This window comes from Quercus lobata, chromosome 6 (genome assembly GCF_001633185.2).
Source record: "Quercus lobata isolate SW786 chromosome 6, ValleyOak3.0 Primary Assembly, whole genome shotgun sequence".
NCBI classification, from domain to species: Eukaryota; Viridiplantae; Streptophyta; class Magnoliopsida; order Fagales; family Fagaceae; genus Quercus; species Quercus lobata.
In genome coordinates, this window is record NC_044909.1 from 9,012,299 (window position 1) to 9,031,786 (window position 19,488).

General features: G+C 36.7%; 2 protein-coding genes across 3 annotated transcripts; both read left to right on the forward strand.

Moving 5' to 3' along the window:
* LOC115994741 lies at positions 1-7,444 on the forward strand. 2 transcript variants are annotated; one of them, XM_031118976.1, is made up of 13 exons: positions 1-437; positions 2,128-2,311; positions 2,459-2,527; positions 2,622-2,720; positions 3,237-3,316; positions 3,411-4,248; positions 4,661-5,355; positions 6,025-6,109; positions 6,224-6,275; positions 6,398-6,447; positions 6,695-6,742; positions 6,845-7,032; positions 7,125-7,444. In XM_031118976.1, exons 1-12 carry the CDS (start codon positions 145-147, stop codon positions 7,019-7,021), a joined length of 2,670 nt encoding a protein of 889 aa, XP_030974836.1. In that variant the 5' UTR covers positions 1-144; the 3' UTR covers positions 7,022-7,032; positions 7,125-7,444. The 2 variants fall into 2 exon arrangements, with proteins under 2 accessions (XP_030974836.1, XP_030974837.1); XM_031118977.1 differs by lacking the exon at positions 1-437 and having other exon boundaries at positions 2,288-2,311; positions 2,632-2,720.
* Positions 7,445-9,639: 2,195 nt separating this feature from the next.
* Positions 9,640-17,707, forward strand: LOC115950823 (ABC transporter C family member 14-like). The gene is made up of 11 exons (XM_031068077.1): positions 9,640-11,748; positions 12,444-12,764; positions 13,139-13,225; positions 13,687-14,298; positions 14,425-14,589; positions 14,888-15,182; positions 15,564-15,778; positions 16,020-16,325; positions 16,527-16,590; positions 16,690-16,929; positions 17,385-17,707. Exons 1-11 carry the CDS (start codon positions 9,643-9,645, stop codon positions 17,483-17,485), a joined length of 4,512 nt encoding a protein of 1,503 aa, XP_030923937.1. The 5' UTR covers positions 9,640-9,642; the 3' UTR covers positions 17,486-17,707.
* The last annotated feature ends 1,781 nt before the right edge of the window (positions 17,708-19,488 follow it).

Sequence of the window (19,488 nt, forward strand, 5' to 3'; positions counted from 1 at the left end):
CGTAACCAATTAAATTCTCAACTGTTTAAAGACTTTCTTCCTTCACCGATGACTCTCTGATCCAAAACCAAAAACCACCACCACCACCAACACTCACTTCCATTTCCCTCCCTTCCCTTCTTCAAAACCAAAATCCCAACCCGAATGGAGCCCCAGTACCCGAAAAGCCGGTCCTACGGGCCCCAGATGAAAATGACGATCCCGCCCTCGCACTCCCACACTCACTCACAATCGCAGTCGCAGTCGCAGCAGCAGCACTCCGACAACGACCGGAGCAGCGTGGAGCTCCGCGCACTGGATTGCAACCTCACCTCCCTCTGCGACCATATTCAGATGGAGGGCTTCAACTCCGGCTCGTTCTCCGATATCGTCGTCAACGCCATGGGCTCCACCTACCGCCTCCACCGTCTGATCCTCTCTCGCAGCTCCTACTTCAGGTCTGATTGTAATTTTTGCAATTTCTTATGGCAATTCGATTCGGTGCTTGTAAATTTCTTGAAATTGGAAAGACAAATGTGAGTGAAAACTTTTTAGGTTCCCAACTCTCTCCACCATGTTGATCGTAATTTAAGTGAATATGGTTGGCCTTTTGGTAATTTGAGACAAATGAGTGCAACTTTTAGATTTTTTGTTAATTTGAGTTGAATTGTAATTCTATTATTCAATTTATTCTAGACAATTTTAATTTTTTATTGATATATGTGTGTGTGTGTGTGTGGATTGTTGCTATTGAATGGTTTGAGAGTTTAGCTATTTGGTTGAAATGCACTTTATACCCTTTAAGTTTGGGGTCACTTCTAATCGGGTCCCGTGGCTTTCAAGACTTGCAATTTACGTATGCTAAACTATTGTAATGATGACGATGTGCCCATTTTGTTATGTTCCATCACATTTTCGTTGTTAAACCGCCTAAAAATGATGTTTTTCTTCTATTTTTTATGTCCAAGATGGCGTCGTTTATGTGTGGTTCGATGGTAAAATTCTAATGGATGTTGGCAAAAGGTTACGATGATATTGTTGTAATACTTGTGGCTTTAAAAATGCAAGTTTTCATATTAACGGGACAGGATCGGTTTAGAAGAAGTGTAAATGGTATTTTAGCGTAGCTCTAAGAAAATTATTACTTTTAAAAAGAAGTATTTTAGCCTAGCTAGATAGAAATTAAGCGAACAATCTAAAGCTGTGTTACTATACTGCAATTGCATACAAATTGTGTTTGCTTTTCATTCTAAATTGATATTGCAATCATTAATTTATTAAGTTTTAGCATTCTCTATGCTTTTCAATTGAGTAGAAGGCTAATCACATTTTACCTACTTGTAGTTCGAGCCAAATTTGATTTGCCAATTTATGGTTTAAAAAGTTGCATTTATATCTAAACCTACCTAAGGTCACATTGCTGTGCAAAATTAGCTCAAAATCACTAAGAGTCGCATGTTTAAATCACATTCTTTGAAAATTAGGTCTAGAAAACTTATTACAATTTTTTTTTTTTTTTAATTTCGAATTCCTCCTAATTAGAGAGATCAGATAATGTCCTTGAGCTACAAGGCTCTTGGCAACTTATTACAATCTGAATACATTAAATTCATGTATAAAAAGCAAACAAAATTAAAACTTAGGTAGGAAAGTGGAAACTTATTAAACCATAGGTTGGTGAATCGAATTTGACCCAAACCTTAGGTAGGTGGGTAAATTGTAATTAACCCGTGGTACCGGCGGCTTCTATAAGTATGACTATGTTTTTGGATGTAATGCTTGTGAAATGGTGTAAAAGAAAATTAGATGAAAGAGAAGAAACAAGGATAAATAGGTTGTAGAAAAGAAATGGATTTAGTGGGATGATTCCAGGAATTATGGCTTGTTGTTCTGGCAATTAGCATCCAGTAGAAGACTGAAGTATTCACACACCTTTGAAGAATTCAGTATTTCATTATCCACCTCCCCTTTATGAATTTAGTAAAAAGGAAAAATGCACCAGTTTGCATATTGATGAGAATTTAGGGGAAAATAATTTCACTTACTGAAATTTTTCTGATTTATTTTATTTATAGTGGTCTATTAAGTCCTAATGCTTACAAGTTACGCTTGACGACTTCATATTCTGACATCTCATGTTTCTGGTAGGAATATGCTTCATGGTCATTGGAAAGAAGCCAATGCTCCAATTGTGACCTTGCATGTAGATGATAAAAATGTTAATGGCGAAGCAATTGCAACGGCTTTGGCATATCTGTATGGACACCATCCTAAGCTTACTGATAATAATGCATTTCGAGTCCTAGCTGCTGCTTCCTTCCTTGACCTTCAGGTAGTATGTTCTTTATAATGGGCAGTACTGAATCTTTCCTCCTCATTGCATACCAAAGATTCCGCATTCTGGGTGGATCATTCTACTTTAATCCTTTTCTTTTGAAAGCAGTGCATTTTGGTTAAAAGTTGATGTTTTTCCGTGCAGGATTTGTGTGCAATATGCACAGACTTTATTATATCCGAATTATGGACTTCCAACTTCTTAGCATATCAGGTTCAAGATGCTCATGCAGCCTCTTTTTACTACCTAATACAACTATATGCTATCAGCCTCTTTGAATTATTGACATTATTGACCTGTAATTCAGGTTTTTGCAGAGAGCCAAGACTATGGCATACATGGAGAGCGGGTGAGAAATGCTTGCTGGGGCTACCTTTGTCAAAGTGGTGCCATGGAGTTGAAAGAGGTATGAAATAAAGATAACTATGCTGTTGCAGCATGTGAGTTTTGGGTAGCTATACCTTTTTGTCTCCTTTTAACCGGGGACAACATGTGACAATATTAACAAATATGAAACTGGTGGATGTGGGAAGGGAAGACAAGGAAGTATACTTTGTCTTTGAAAAAATCTTTTGGGCTGACATTAAGTGTCATTAAACATGAAGTTGAAATTTGATAAAGAATGCATCTCTTGTGTTCACATCATGTGATACACTCTTTTAATTTTAAGATTTTTTTTTTTTTGAGGAATCTAGGACATTTATCTGCTCCTATGCAACTTTCATTTTTGTTTTTGTTTGTTTGAACCGCAGGAATTCTTTTCTACCTATTTTATTCGAAAAACTTTTTTTTTCTTTGTCCACATCTGAAAGCATGATTGAAAATCTATTCATATGATTTGGATTGCAACTTCACAGTTTAGTAAATGTTTCTGGTTTTGGTTCAGTCTAACTTACTATCTGCATTTTCCTGTCATGCATAGGTGCTTCCTAAACTTTCTTCACAAACCTTGCATGCATTGTTAACCTCAGATGAATTGTGGGTACCTAGTGAAGAGAAACGGTAAGGGGTATTGACAACCTCTGAGGTTTGTGTCTCTCAGCTTGAGTTTCTTTAAAGATGGATAACAGCTTTTTTATTTTTTATTTTTTTCAAGGTTTGAACTGGCATTATGCACATTCCTTGACAAAGTTGCCCATTGCAAGGCAGAACATTCTGAACAAGGGAGTTGTGGTTCTGAGACTGGAACGGATAGTCACTCTGACTCTCCTCAAGAACAGGGAAAAATTTTTATGGATAGCTGCGCTAATAAAATGTTGGAATCTGAACTAGGACACTTGAGTTTAAAAGATGACGTTGAAGGCCATGATGCTGCTCATAATCTTCTGGTAGAGCTTGCAGATTGTGTGGTTGATTGTCAAACAGGAGTTTCCAATTCTAGCCAACAGGTGCAAGAGGCTGCATACTCTCATTTGAATATGGAGCCAAGTTACCCCTGCAACGTGGAAGGGCCTTCATCATTGAGTCCCTCATTGGCAGATATAGATGGATATAGAACTTCATGCTCCTTTGTTGAAGTGTCAACAGGTGTTAGAGCAGGTGGACTGGGGACCACTGGAATGGCTATGGAAGGGCCATCTGAAGAAGGCTCTTGCTACCATCTGAATAACAATAGCTGGCATGCCAGGGATCAATCAAGGAATTGCTCTTCAATGAACTCTTCCAGTAATGGGCTCATGATGAATGATTGGGGAAGATGTGGCATGCCTTCTCTTTCATGGGGTGGCAGGGTTGTGGGCAAGAGACAACTAAAGGGTTATGCTAAAGGAAATTTTGGGGTCCGTGGGGAGGAATATGATGCATTCGTTAATATATTTGAAGGGGGTTCTCTTTTATATAGCAACATGTCTTTTGAGGCCCTTTTAAATGTGAGAAAGCAACTTGAAGAATTGGGTTTTCCTTGCAAAGCTGTAAATGACGGTCTTTGGCTACAGGTCTGATTCTGGGTCTTGTTCTTTAATTTTCTATACCCAGTGCCTTATAAAAATGCTTATGACATTGGGGAATTTGAAGAGTCCATGCTTCCTGTGACAGTGTTGCCCCTTTGGATGTGACACACAAACATGGTGTGACCTAATTTTTTACAATGGTGATTCTCCTAGTCATTTACTCATGTATGGGATTTTCAAAAGAAATTGAGGATGCCATAATTTTTGTATGGATTGGCTGATTCAGTTTAGGAGGACCACTATGGGAGCTAGCAGAGTGGCTACAATGCCTCTCTGCAATTTCCCACCACTGGAAGTTTGGACATCTTTTCCCGATACAAGCATTTATGATTACACATTGTTTCTGTGCTTTTGTTTAACAAATTTATATTTTCTTTAATATATGTCTATTGTGTAGATACTTTTAAGCCAAAGGGTACAAGAAATTGGTGCTGATACATGCAGAAGTTGCTGCCTCACAAGTATGGCATGCAATTGTAGGCAGCCATATGGTTTTTCACATGGAGGCACTAGCACGGCATATTACATGCAAGAGCATGATCAAAATACTTCTCTTGGAAACATGGGGAATGTATATGTTGCTGAATCTGCTCAAGGTGAAGCAAATGGCCTCTTTAGACCAGTACGTGTGCATGTTAGGGGGCCTATTGATGGGCTTGCAGGTATTGGACGTGGAACTACATTTGTGCCTGCAACTGCTTGGCCTCCAACACGTTTTGTCTTTTCACGTGTCCCTTTTGGCATGGGCAACAGAAACTGCCAGCAGTCTCCTGCTAATGATGATTCAGAGGCAAGACCTGACCACAGTGGAGATCTTTCTGGAGATGGGTTGACAGCTTTGGTTGGCCTAAGCCAAGGAGGGAGTAACGTAACTAATGTTCATGAAGATCAAACAGAGAGGGGGTACGAAATCAATACGCAGAGCAGAATGTCTGGAACTTCCGTTGCAGGGCCAAGTACAAGCAGTATCCCAATGCAGATGCTTGAGTCACCAGAGAATGCTGTTGGGGTTGAGTGGGAAAATGCAGACAGTTCATCTATATCTTTGGATATGAAAACACCTTTAAGTCACTTTCCTCCTTTTCGCTTCGGGTAAGTCATAATTTTGCTTTCAGTTGCTATGGACGTGCTTTGTATGGTAGTTTTATATTTTAAAAGATGTCAGAGGGAGTGTCTTCTACATACTGCAGAAATTGTGATCTTGTGGATACAGTTACCGGCATAACTTATTTTCACCTCCTATTTGGTTACGTAATTCTCATATTTTGAGGATAATAGGTATTGCTGTTGAATCTTTTGCTGATCAAGTTTTGTTAACTACAATCTATTAATTGGTTTTGACTGACTTTGAAAGTGGAACGTGAACTGATTTCCACTATTCCCAATTCTTTTTTAGCGTAGAGAGGTCAAAGTTTATGATAAAGTCAGTGAAGTTTCTATGGTGTTCTACTTTTGAGCAGTTTTGGTCCATGGGAAGGCTCCACACCTGAGCCTTATTAGACTCAGCAAAGCAGAGTCTTATTATCCCTTTTAGGCCTTTTAGGGTGCTGTTCCATGATTCTTCTTGCTCTCATGTCTCCATCTCAAGTTGGTCAGATTGGATTGTTAAGTTAGTTTGGTCTACTGCTAATATATAGCAGTTTTCTCTTTGGCAATGAGCTTTAGCAGCTGTCCAACGTCCTCTACTCCCTCTTATTGTTGACTGCTAAACTTAAGAAAGTCTCAAATATGTGTTGTGTTAATTCTCTACTGGATTTACAGGGTGCAATTTGAGGATGTTCACAGGCTCAGTGATGGCCAAGTCAAGCACTCTCCTGAAGTCTTTTATGCTGGTTCTTTATGGAAGGTGTTAAAATATCTACTAATTTTTTTGTGTATATATAAGCTTGAGATATATGATGAGGCTTTATCTATTTGCAATGATCTGATACAGAATTTATTTCCCTCTTTGAATTTTTAGGTTAGCGTTCAGGCTTTTAATGATGAGGACCCTCAGGGACGGCGAACACTTGGTAATGTTTAAAGCTGTGTAAAGATATACCATGGAAATTCGATACTCTTTATTTTATTATAATATCAGTGTTATAAGAAATTTCGTTGCCTTAACTGAGTGCAATTCATATTATCTATTTAGGTTTATTTCTTCACCGTCGAAAAGCAGAGATAATGGATTCCCATAGAAAGGTCAGCCATATTCCTGGTTATCAGAGCAATAGATGGTTTTTCATAGCAATAATGAAAAATATTTCTTCTTCTCCTCAAAAAAAGAAAAAGAAAAAATCACGCCTTTGTTATTGTGTTCTATTGGTAATGTGAATCTCAAATGCCACCAAAGATTTTGTCAGTGTCTTGATTGATATAGACCATAAACGAAGTTGTTAATTAGTGCTTTGCAGAGCTCCAGACTAAGTCTTTAACCATTTGCTTTCAGGTTCATATGTATGTGGACTCTCGTGAAAAGGTTACTGCCCGTTATCAGGTATCCAAGTAAACTGCCGTCAATTTAATCACTGCTTGTCTTACATAAATTGTATGACTTTCACATTCTAATTCTGTGTTTCTTATGCATTTCATTGTTAAGTTGATTTGTCCATCAAAGCGGGAAGTCATGGTGTTTGGAAGCTTCAAACAAACAGGCACTCTTTTACCAAAAGCTCCAAAGGGATGGGGTTGGCGAACAGCGCTTTTATTTGATGAGCTTGCTGATCTTCTCCAAAATGGGACCTTACGTGTGGCTGCTGTTGTGCAGCTTGTCTGAAATGTAACAAGGTAGATGACCTGGGTAGTTTAATCTGAACTGTGATAATGTAAATGCTTCACTCAAGGTCAAATTGCTAATTTTGTATTTTTAATTGTTTCAGATGAAAATCACAACTAGATGAGTCTCTTCGTTGTGCAAGGACAAGAATTGGAAATGACTTTGCTAATGTTACTTTATGCAGGTTTAGTGATCCTCAATGTCTAGTTTTGTTCTTTAAAAAAAAAAAAAGTCTAGATTTGTTTACGTTTACCACTTTTTTGTTAAGCAAAATGTTGTTCTAGTGGGCAGAAGATATCTGTGTATTACATTTTGAAGTTTTGGGCAGCACAGGCATGATTAACCGCGTTATAGAATTAGGCTGCTGGTTGAAATCAATATATTACTTTGTATTTTGTAGATATAATACAAATAATCAAATCATCCTTTAACAGTCAAAATAGTATTTCTTAGTTTAATATTTGTTTAAGGCTGTCAGCTGGTATTGTTACAGAGATACCTAGTGTCCGGGAATATGTCTGAAACTCACACTCTTTAAAAAACTGCCGCTGCTGCATGTGACTGAACCAATGTTGAATAATTTTATTCAGCAAAAAAAAAAAAAAAAATTGTTGAATATTTTTTATTCGAGTTCTCAAATCTCAACCAAAAAAGGAAACAAAAAGTAGACTCAAGGTGAAAGAACTATAATCTGATCATTCATTTGTGAGTAGATAAATTTGGTGGAAATGTGAGCACAATTCATATCAAGCTTGTATCATACTGACCCCGCGTTTAGATTAACTTTCTGTTACTGAAATTGGTAAAAATACAGGTGTATACTTGTATCGTACTTAGAAAAAAAGTGGAGTTTTAAAACGCTGTAAAACCTAAGTAAAGTTTTAAAAAGCTGTAAAAACCTTAAGTGAAGTTTTAAAAAGTTATACTTACGGCTTGAGTAATTAAGTTAAACAACCCAAGTTGAACGATCTGATTGCTGATTTACGGTATTGTGGCTGGATCTGATTACATTAAATATTTACATGTTATGTTTAATGCTATGCTCGTTCTCCAACAGATGCAAATCAATTCTAGATGCACATACAGCTTTCTGGAATCCCGGTTGTGGTTACTTGAACACGTCAGTGTGTGCAAGCTCTCTAGGACTGTCTTTTTTTTAGTAAAAATAATCATTATCTTCTCGTGTTATTAAATGACAAGTTCCAAGAAGAGTCAATGTGGAATCACCTTATGAACGAAGCAAATATTATCTAATATATGGCAGAGCTCGACTGTGAAGACTCAAATTCCATTTGTGGTCCTTACATATTACTACCCAATAAATTGATTATTAAGCACTGAGGTCTTGCTTATGCCCATTTTTTTGTGGTCTTTTTTTTGATACCTTGTGGTCCTCATTTTGTACTCTTATTTCATGTATTCGGTGTTGAATCGACATTTTAAGAGAGAGAGAGAGAGAGAGAGAGAGAGCCCGCCTCTTCCTCTCAATTTCATTGACTTCCATTTCCATCCAAATTCCCTTAAGACAAAAATTCATCAGTTAAAGCAGACGAAGACACTTTGTAGTGCATGGTTTGCTTCTGACTTATTAGATAGTAATCAATTTCAAGATTACCAATAGCGCCATAAGTCAAATAACATGTGAAATGATGAGTGTATATCTAAGTAAATCCTTGCATCAGAAAGACAAAAAAAAGTAAAACTAAATCTTTAGTGTTCTTAGATTTCAGATTCTTTAATGTTTGACAGGAAATAATGAAGAACTAAGAAATATAATTTGGAAAAAGAAAAAGAAAAAAAAGAGTCCCTTTGTTATTTTTTTTTGTTCTCTTGCTCTTTATTGTTGTCAACCATATTATCAAAAAAAAAAATGAAGTCTATCTCAGTTCTATGCATCAGCATTTCATAAAATATTCTTATACTACATTTAGTACCTTGTCTGCATGTACATCATGGTTCATACTATATGCCATGCAAAAAATTAACAACTGCACATGGCAAGGCCGCCAAACCGCTTCCCCATGGTATCCCAAATTTTTTTTAGGAAAAAAAATAACACAATTCATGTTGCATAGTTTAATATAACCACGTATTGAATTGAATTGAATTGAAAAATATATAATACAACGTTTAAGAATCTTTATGTAAGTTTTTCCTTGTTCTTATAAGATTTTGAACCATTACCAATGTAATCTACAAATCTTTTTTTTTTCTATTTTTCTTCTTGGAAAGGCCATTAACTTTTCAGTCTATACTTAAATCTCATCTTGCATGAATCATTTGTAACTTTCTTGATCTGTTGCCAAATCTCACATAAAAACAACTTCGACACTTCACCTGCTTGGTGCTTCAACTAAGTTTGTTGAGACACAGATCTCCATGCAATAAAGGGTAAACCGATTTTGTCTGTTCATGATTTCCTTCATAAAAATTTCACATTCTTTGCTTATTTTCTTGTATTTCTTTCTATTTCAACGGGTGTCATTTGGGTTCATGAATTCCACTTTCCAAAAACTGTGTTAGTAAAGAAATACAGAAGTTATATATGTACTTCTTGAAGCAGGTTGAAGAAGGTCAGTGACTGAGCATCAAATTTGGGGTGTTTTTTTTTTCTTTGAAAAATGTCTTCTGCTACAAAGTTCACATCCCTTTCATGTTCAAGTTCCATTGTTGGTTCCCTAGATGATTCATCTCCTGTTTTAGTTTTCGTTCAATGGTTGACATTCATCTTTTTATCTCCATGTCCTCAAAGAGTCCTGTTTTCATCCATTGATTTCATGTTCATGCTTACCCTTATGGTGGTATCAATCCAAAAGCTCTATTCTAGATTCAGCTCCAATGGAGAATCCAGTTCCTCCATCAGTAAACCACTTCTGGGGAGTGAATCTCATTGCAGAATCACCATGTGGTACAAATTATCTATTTTGGTTACAACTCTGCTTGCAATACTTGACACAGTCCTATTTATCTTATCCTTCACTCCAAGTGTTCATTCACCATTGAAGCCTATAGAAATTATTTTTCGGATAGCTCAAGCAGTAACCCATGTAGCAATTATCATCCTGCTTGCACATGAGAAGAAATTTGAAGCTATTATGCATCCTATGTTCCTTAGAATTTATTGGATGGCAAATTTTTTTCTTACATGCTTAGTAGCTGTTTCAGCAATCACTAGGTTCATATCTATTTATAAAGGCAACTTGGATCTTATTTTGAGAATGGATGACATATTTTCCTTGGTTAGCCTTCCATTATCCATGTTTTTATTTATTGTGGCCTTGCGAGGATCATCTGGGATTAGTGTGATTAGACCATCAGAATCAGGTGTGAATTCAGGAACACACTTGTATGAATCAATTTCAACAAGTTCCAATGTGAGTGGCTATGCTTCAGCTTCTTTGTTCTCTAGAGGGGCGTGGCTTTGGATGAATCCATTACTAAATAAGGGATACCAATCCCCTCTTAAAATTGATGAAGTTCCTTCACTTCCACCCGATCTTCGGGCTGAAAGGATGTCGGAGCTCTTTGAAATGAATTGGCCTAAGCCAGAAGAAAACTCTAACCATCCAGTTCGCACCACATTACTTAGGTGCTTCTGGAAAGGTATTGCTTTCACTGGTTTTCTATCAATAGTTAAGCTGGCAGTCATGTACATTGGCCCAGTCCTCATCCAAAGTTTTGTTGACTTCACCTCTGGGAAAAGAAGCTCCCCATATGAAGGATACTATCTAGTATTGATCCTCCTGATAGCAAAAACAGTTGAAGTCCTTAGTTCCCACCAATTTAATTTCCAGTCTCAGAAACTAGGAATGCTCATTCGATCCAGCCTCATCACCTCATTATACAAGAAGGGGCTCAGATTATCATGTTCCTCACGGCAGGCTCATGGGGTTGGCCAGATTGTTAATTACATGGCTGTTGATGCTCAACAGCTATCTGATATGATGATGCAGCTTCATGCCATATGGTTGATGCCATTACAACTTGGTGTTGCTTTGGCACTTCTTTATGGCTATCTTGGTGTGTGTATGATTGCAGCATTGATTGGAGTTGTTGTAGTTTTGGCTTTTGTATTGATGCGCACTAGAAAGAACAACATTTTCCAGTACAATGTGATGAGAAACCGTGATTCAAGGATGAAGGCCACAAATGAGATGCTCAATAATATGCGTGTGATCAAGTTCCAAGCGTGGGAGGAGTACTTTGGTAAAAGAATACAATCTTTTCGTGAATCAGAGTTTGGGTGGATTGGCAAATTCATGTACTCAGTCTCCTGTAACATGGTCGTGCTCTGGAGTACTCCAATTGTATTAGCAGCTCTTGCATTTGCAGTTGCAATTTTTTGGGGCATTCCTCTTGATGCTGGAACTGTTTTCACAGCTACAACTATTTTTAAAATACTGCAGGAGCCAATTCGCAACTTCCCACAGTCTCTTATCTCAATTTCACAAGCAATGATCTCCCTTGGGAGGTTGGATGGATTCATGAAAAGTAGGGAACTGGATGAGGCTTCAATGGAGAGAGAGGCAGGTTTTGATGGTAGCATTGCTGTGGAGGTAAAAGATGGGGTTTTCTCATGGGATGATGAAGGTGGTGAGGAGGTTTTAAAAAATTTGAATCTGGAGATCAAGAAAGGGGAGCTTGCTGCAATTGTTGGGACTGTTGGATCCGGGAAGTCTTCATTGTTGGCTGCAATTCTTGGTGAAATGCACAAAATCAGAGGAAAGGTATGTCTTTTTCATAACATATATCAAATGAGGTTAAGACGTGCAAAATCTCTTCTACAGTTAGAATTGGTTGTTTGGGGCCTATGATGGCTATTCCATATTAACATATGCATAGACCATGACTAATTTACTAATTCCAACTACTATTTTTGCTAGTATTCTTATGAATTAAACAGCAATGCTTGGTTTTTTCTGCTTCTCCAGATAAGGGGCTCTAATAATCACACATACCTGTAATCCATCTTTTGTAAACATCATGCTGCGGAAGCATGAAGCATCCTGCAGTTGTATACGCATATTCCATGTGGCCATGCCCTTTTTTTTTTTTTTTGATAAGTAAGTCAGCTTTATTGATATGAAAAGAAATAAAAACAACAAAAGCACCTAGTATACCAGCAGTCAGCAAAATTAAAGAAATGTACAGCTATCCATAAAATCTAAAACACTAGAAAAGGAATGGCCACTCAAAGCCACCATTCATTCATATAGAGTATTCAGGAAATTACGCTTCAGCACCAGCATGGGGTATTCAATGTCCTCAAACGTCCAAAAGTTCGTCTCCTATTCCATGTGGCCATGCTGAGAAATGAGGCATCCCATTCATACACATGCTTGTAGATGCTACAATGTAACATAAAATTCTTTCATCTATACTGATGTTGACATGTACTTTGGCTGTTATTTTTCTCCTACAGGTCAGACTTTGTGGGACAACAGCCTATGTTGCACAAACTTCATGGATCCGAAATGGGACAATCCAAGAAAATATACTCTTTGGTTCGCCAATGAACACAGAGAGATACAAGGAAGTGATTAGAGTTTGTTGCTTGGAGAAGGACTTGGAAGTTATGGAGTTTGGAGACCAGACTGAGATTGGAGAGCGAGGGATCAACCTGAGTGGTGGCCAGAAGCAACGCATACAACTTGCTAGAGCCATTTATCAGGACTGTGATATCTATCTTCTTGACGATATATTTAGTGCTGTTGATGCTCAGACTGGTTCAGAAATATTTAAGGTTGAAACAAAATTTAATAAATTTTTGAAACATGTGGTGCTCTCTATGTCTGTTTATTGTCAAATTGCATGTAGCACCTGCTGCTCTCTCGATATGCTGGTGACCCTCTTCATGAGGGCTTTTCTTTCTAGTACTACAACTAGCAGTCAAGTGTTTTTTTCAATTAAAATTAAGTAGCATCAATCCAACCAGGGAAAAAGGTTATCAAACATTACATATTTTGTTTTGGTATTCATGAGCTCTTGCTCTTCAGCCAATAAAACACCAGGCAAAATGTTATGTAAATCACTCCAAAATGATATTAACATTTATAATGAAGTTCTGAATTTCATTGCAAAGAATTCGGGGATCCTAACATCAACGATTTGTTTCAGGAATGTGTTCATGGAGCTCTCAAAGATAAGACCATTTTACTCGTAACCCATCAAGTTGACTTCTTGCATAATGCCAATCTTATATTTGTAAGTAGATGATCTTTCCCATGGTTCCTTATACAAATGCAATGTTTCAAATTTCATGGTAACTTCCCGTTATTTGTAACATATTGATCAAGTAAGGTTCATATACACTTGACATGGGTGCAGTTAACAATCCTTCAGCACATGCATTAGCAATATAGATTCTTATTATTCAACAAGGTTCAGGTTATGAACACAATCTCTTAATTGATTCACATTACTGTTAAAACAAATAAAATCATCTGCACCTGATTGGCTTATAATGGCGCTCAACTTTTTGAGTCATGAACAATAATGGTTCAAAGTTTCCACTCATACATCCCTGCCTTTGATCCTATGAAGCTTAAATTTTGTATTAAAATATCTTTAGAGTTGCATTATTACACAAGTCACTGCCTTCATTGCAGAAGATATGTTAATTTTATTTAGTGCCTTCCTATAATTTTGTTATACATAATGAAAAGGTCATGCGAGATGGGATGATTGTGCAATCTGGGATGTACGAAGAACTTCTAGAATCTGGCATGGATTTCAGTGCACTTGTAGCTGCCCATGAAACTTCCATGGATCTTGTTGTAAAGGGTAACACATCTGGTAAAAATATTCAAGAAACACCAAAATCACCCCACAACTCTCCAAGACAAGAGGAGCCCAACAGTGAAAACAGCCCTGCAGACCAATCCAATGGTACTTCAAGGCTCATTGAAGATGAGGAGAGAGAAACTGGCCGTGTCAGCTTTGATGTGTACAGGCAATATTGCACTGAAGCATATGGGTGGTGGGGAGTGGTAACTGTACTACTTCTGACTCTACTGTGGCAGTCATCTCTGATGTCTAGTGACTACTGGCTTGCATATGAAACTTCTGAAGATCACGTTTTTAGCCCTTCTCTGTTCATTAATGTCTACTCAATCATTGTAGCTGTTTCATGTGTATTGGTGATGGTCAGAGCATTCGTTTTTGCTTTTTTGGGTCTGAAAACAGCTCAGAGCTTCTTCAATCAACTTCTCCATAGCATTCTGCATGCTCCAATGTCATTCTTTGATACCACTCCTTCAGGAAGGATTCTTAGTCGTGTGAGTTTTGATGCCTTAACTTTGTTATAGTTAGTCTTTGATGAAAACATTTTGGTCAGTGGAGAAAAAGGAACAAGTAAAATTTTTGGCTAGTAATTTTTTAATTGACAATGCTTCTAATTTCAGGCATCAACCGATCAAGCCAATGTTGATCTTTTCATTCCGTTATTTCTGGGCATGGCAATTGTAATGTACTTCACATTGCTTAGCATTATCATCATTACATGCCAGTATGCTTGGCCAACAGTTTTCCTCATAATTCCACTGGTCTGGTTGAATATCTGGTACCGGGTAAGATAGCTCTTAACTTGTTACTTTCATCTTCTATTGCAATAATTTTAAGATCCAAAACCTAATGATTTATACATCCATTAAGTATCACACAGTTTGTTCCTTGGCTTTGTTTACATCAGCTTCCAAGGATTTTTCCTAAGTTCTATCAAATTGTATAAACTTGGTTCCAGAATTGATATGACATATTTTCCACACTAGTGGTAGAGAATTCTGGTGCATTGAAAATCCAGACTCTGTATAACAAGCAAGAGAACAGTCAGCACAGTTTAACACATCCTTTATCTCTGGAATGCAGGGTTTTTACCTTGCATCCTCTCGTGAATTGACACGCCTTGATTCCATTACAAAAGCCCCAATTATTCATCACTTCTCAGAGACCATCACTGGTGTTATGACTATCCGCAGTTTTAGGAAGCAAGGGATTTTTTGTCAGGAAAATATTGACAGGGTCAATGCAAATCTGAGAATGGATTTTCACAACAATGGATCAAATGAGTGGTTGGGTTTTCGTTTGGAACTAATTGGAAGCATTTTCCTTTGTATTGCCACCATGTTAATGGTCTTGTTGCCAAGCAATATAATCAAGCCAGGTATTGTCCATTTTCATTTCTTCCTTTATGACCATCAGCTACTTCCTTATTTGTTTGGCTTTCAAATATTTGTAAATCTTGTCTCACCTTCCCATTTCTGCACTCTCATTGATATGCAAATCCAGAGTACTCAAGTTAAGTTCTTAGGCGATCACACAATTCACACTATACATGGTGCTTTGTATGAGCATGTATGAACTTGGCTAATTTGTATTGTACCTGTCAGGTGCCACTTTATTGCATGATGGTTGATGAATTTCTAAGTCTTATCATTGACAAGTCAGAACCTGTGGCCTTTTCTTTTCAAAAGCTAACAAGTAGTTTCTTTATCATGTTGTTTTGGTGGGTAAGCCTACTAATATAGTTCTGCTAATGCGACAGAGTACATTGGTCTATCTCTTTCCTATGGCCTGCCACTGAATGGCGTCCTCTTTTGGACCATATATATAAGTTGCCTTGTTGAGAACCGGATGGTTTCAGTTGAAAGAATAAAGCAGTTTACAAACATTCCATCAGAACCTGCATGGCATATCACAAATTGTCTTCCCTCTCAGAATTGGCCCAGCCATGGCAACATAGAGTTGAAGAACTTGCAGGTTACTTTTTGTCGATATACATAGGAGGCATGTAGTTATTATATGATTGTATAGTAAGCACCAAACACTTCACTATTAATACCAACCAATTACAAAATATAACTTGATAGAATTCATCACTCAAAATAAAAGTGAAAACTTAATAAAGAACTTTCATGTTATGTAATAAAAACTTCTCTTTTTGTTCTTTTCCTTATAATCCTTTTTAGATTCAAATGTTGTTTGGAAACTTGGCGAGCAGGTTAGATATCGGCCTAATACTCCTCTAGTCCTCAAAGGCATGACTCTGAGCATTCAAGGAGGAGAAAAGATTGGTGTTGTTGGCCGTACAGGCAGCGGGAAGTCAACTCTGATCCAAGTGTTTTTCAGGCTGGTAGAGCCCTCTGGTGGAAAAATTATAATTGATGGGATTGATATCTGCATGCTGGGTCTTCATGATCTTAGGTCTCGGTTTGGGATCATTCCTCAAGATCCTGTCCTTCTCCAAGGAACGGTTCGAAGCAATATAGACCCAATTGGTTTATATTCAGATGAAGAAATTTGGAAGGTATATACTCCATCATCTGTACTTGAACTTGTGTTTGTTTGAATCAGCCATGGGTTATGGGACTAAAGGTAACAATTAGAGTGAAAGATAGAGAAATTACATAACAGTATGCATATTTGCACATATATGGAGCTCTAGCAATTTTTAGCTGTATTGTTAAAGTTTGTAAAAATTAATAATTGTAATTCTCTATTCCTGTAGAGCCTTGAGCGCTGCCAGCTGAAAGATGTGGTTGTTGCAAAGCCAGATAAACTAGATGCTTCAGGTCTTTCACACTCACTCTCTCTTGCCACTACTTCATGCTGTCAAACTTAAACAAAAGTTTCATGTTGGCTAACAGTTTTTGCCCTTCTGTATTTTTTAGTGGCTGATAGTGGAGACAACTGGAGTGTAGGACAAAGACAGCTCCTCTGCTTGGGAAGGGTCATGCTGAAGTGTAGCCGAATCTTGTTCATGGATGAGGCCACAGCTTCTGTTGATTCACAAACCGATGCTATAATTCAAAAGATCATCCGGGAGGATTTTGCAGACTGTACAATCATCAGTATTGCTCACAGGATACCCACAGTCATGGACTGTGATAGAGTGTTGGTTATAGATGCTGGTATGTGCTTCACATTAGTCATTATGTGCTACTTCATTGACCATTTCATAGATTCTAAAAGCTTTGGCCATTACGTGGTTTTACAACCATCAATGTGAATGCCCTAAAGAGTTATCAACATTGAGCAAATGGTCTAATAGATTTTAAGACTTCTTGAACTTTTTAGCTAAAATTGTTCCTCTGTATCTCCTTAAGTGCACAAACATTGCCTCAGCCCCTAGCAAATCATTGACCTAATAGTGTAACTATGCCTAGCTACAGATCAATATACTCATATTGTAACCAAAAGATAGAACCAATGCACAAGGCTCTCACTTCTGCAAGGTCTAGGAAGGTGGTTGATAGACAACCTTATACTCAACTTTTGGAGAGGCTAATTCCCAAATTCAAACCCCCTATCCTCCTCTCTTTTTATTTTTGTGGATTAACTTGGTGGATTTTTACTTCATTGACAGGACGAGCAAAGGAATTTGATAAACCATCTCGTTTGCTTGAAAGGTCCTCACTGTTTGGGGCATTGGTTCAGGAGTATGCCAACAGATCATCTGGATTATGAACAACTCATTCCATTGCTGTATCCATATAGTAATTTTCCAATAAGCTACCAAGATTGGAGGCCGTAATCTGTGACCAAACATCTGGTTCTTTTTATGTAGTTTATTTTAGTAGATTCCCCATATGCAAGTTTTTGATGTTTCTTATTTGGTTTAGATCATGGACATGCCGAAACTATATTTGGTTACCAAGTAACTTTCTTATAAGATGATTAAAAAATGTAACTTGAGAAACTTCCATATAAATGAGATTGGCATTTCCTACATAGCTCTTGGCTCTTGCTGCTGGTTCCTGCTTCTTCAATCACACAGCTTCTTTGATAACCAGAACATTTGTCAATGGCAATAAATTGGATGGTTATTAGGTATTAGCCATGCTTATTTTAACATTCGTTTCGTGCTTATCTTAATTGGATGGTCTACATTTAAATTGTCGCATGAATAAGGAGCAAAAGAAAATGGTGGTTTGAAGCTGATAAGGAAGTGATTGTTGCCACTATTCTTATCTTGGGAGAAAAGCAATGGTGATTCAAGAATCAAGATGGATATATTACGAAAAATGGGAATCTTTCCGTATTTCAAATTGGACAAAGAACAATTAATCTTGACAAGCTCTAAGCCCGAATTATTATTATTATTAGTTTGGTGTGTTGTGGAAACTCTATGATGATGTAGGTAAAATTGGAATTATTGATAATGTTGAAAATTGGTTGTTAAAAAGAGAGAAAATGACATGCATTTTTTTTTCTTCCCTGTCATTGATCTGCTTCGTTAAGAACTAGGTTTAAGGGTTTTTATTTTTCTTTAGAGAACAGGTTTAAGCTAAATTAGGCCCAACATTTTTTCTCCAAAAAAAAAAAAATAGGGTTCAAATAACTGTTTTATGAATGTGAAGTGCACTTCTCATATTTGGTGGGCTACAAAATTTTGTGAGACTCACATATTATGAGAAGATGATTTATTAGCTGATCTCATAAAATAAAAAATTTTCAAAATTTTTATTTATAATAATTTGATAGTTACAATAGGGAGGAATTAAGTATTTAGACTATTGACAAAGAAATCAATTGAGATACAAAACTATTGACTTTTTCCAAATCTTACTAACTGTAAATTTTTAAAAAAAATCCTAGTTGTAATTAGATCAACATAATGACATAAATTCACAATTACTTACTACTCATCACCTTCCTTTTGAGAAATAAAAAATAGAAGGGAGAAAGTAATTATGATTAGTAATTGGATAATAATAATTTGTGAAAAGAATTCGAAGCAAATCTCACTCTTCTTTTTTCTTTTCTTTTCTTTTTCTTTTTTTGTGATGGGATTGAAGCAAATCTCTTGTAAAGTAATTAACACTATATTTTGCAGAATTAAAACCAACTGATTACATTTCCCTCTTTCCATTTAAAAATAAAAAAACATTTACATTTACATTTCTCTCAAGACCTCAACCAATTAGATTATGCTTTCCCAACCAAGAGTACTTGTGATCAAAGGACACAGGGGTACGAGCTCTAGAATAGATCTGTTCAAGTAAGGTTGTCAACTAACTAGGAGTGCTTAATCTTTTATTAGGTCAAGAAAGATAAAGACCAATTTTAATAATTAGAATTGTTTTCTAACTAGTATGAAAAATTGCTAACCCTGAAAGATAATAGGATCAATTGAGAACCATTTCTCTTAAAATATAATAACAAGATGAGTTGACAACCATGTCAAATAAAGCTAAGATCATTGATTCTGATATTCCCATGATATCAAAACAAAAACGAATAAAAAATAAAAAATCTTAACTTGAATGGTTGGAATTTTTTATGAATTTTAAATCTGTCTACTTTTACAAAAAAAGTCAAAGTAAACATTAGAATCAAGAAATAAATAAAAATTGTTGGTGAGTATGTGGCTAAAAGGAGAGTTTTTTTTTTTTTTTTTTTTTGGGTAAATAAAAAGAGAGAAAGTTGAAGAAAAAAAAAAAAGAACAACACAAAAGCAACTAAAGAGA

Coding starts and splice junctions, on each gene's coding strand:
- LOC115994741 (XM_031118976.1), top strand. CDS start 145: ATGGAGCCCCAGTACCCGAAAAGCCGGTCCTACGGGCCCCAGATGAAA. Junction 2,528..2,621: donor CCAACTTCTTAGCATATCAG/GTTCAAGATGCT, acceptor CCTGTAATTCAG/GTTTTTGCAGAGAGCCAAGA. Junction 6,110..6,223: donor ATGCTGGTTCTTTATGGAAG/GTGTTAAAATAT, acceptor TTGAATTTTTAG/GTTAGCGTTCAGGCTTTTAA.
- LOC115950823 (XM_031068077.1), top strand. CDS start 9,643: ATGTCTTCTGCTACAAAGTTCACATCCCTTTCATGTTCAAGTTCCATT. Junction 11,749..12,443: donor TGCACAAAATCAGAGGAAAG/GTATGTCTTTTT, acceptor TTTCTCCTACAG/GTCAGACTTTGTGGGACAAC. Junction 16,591..16,689: donor AGATAAACTAGATGCTTCAG/GTCTTTCACACT, acceptor TGTATTTTTTAG/TGGCTGATAGTGGAGACAAC.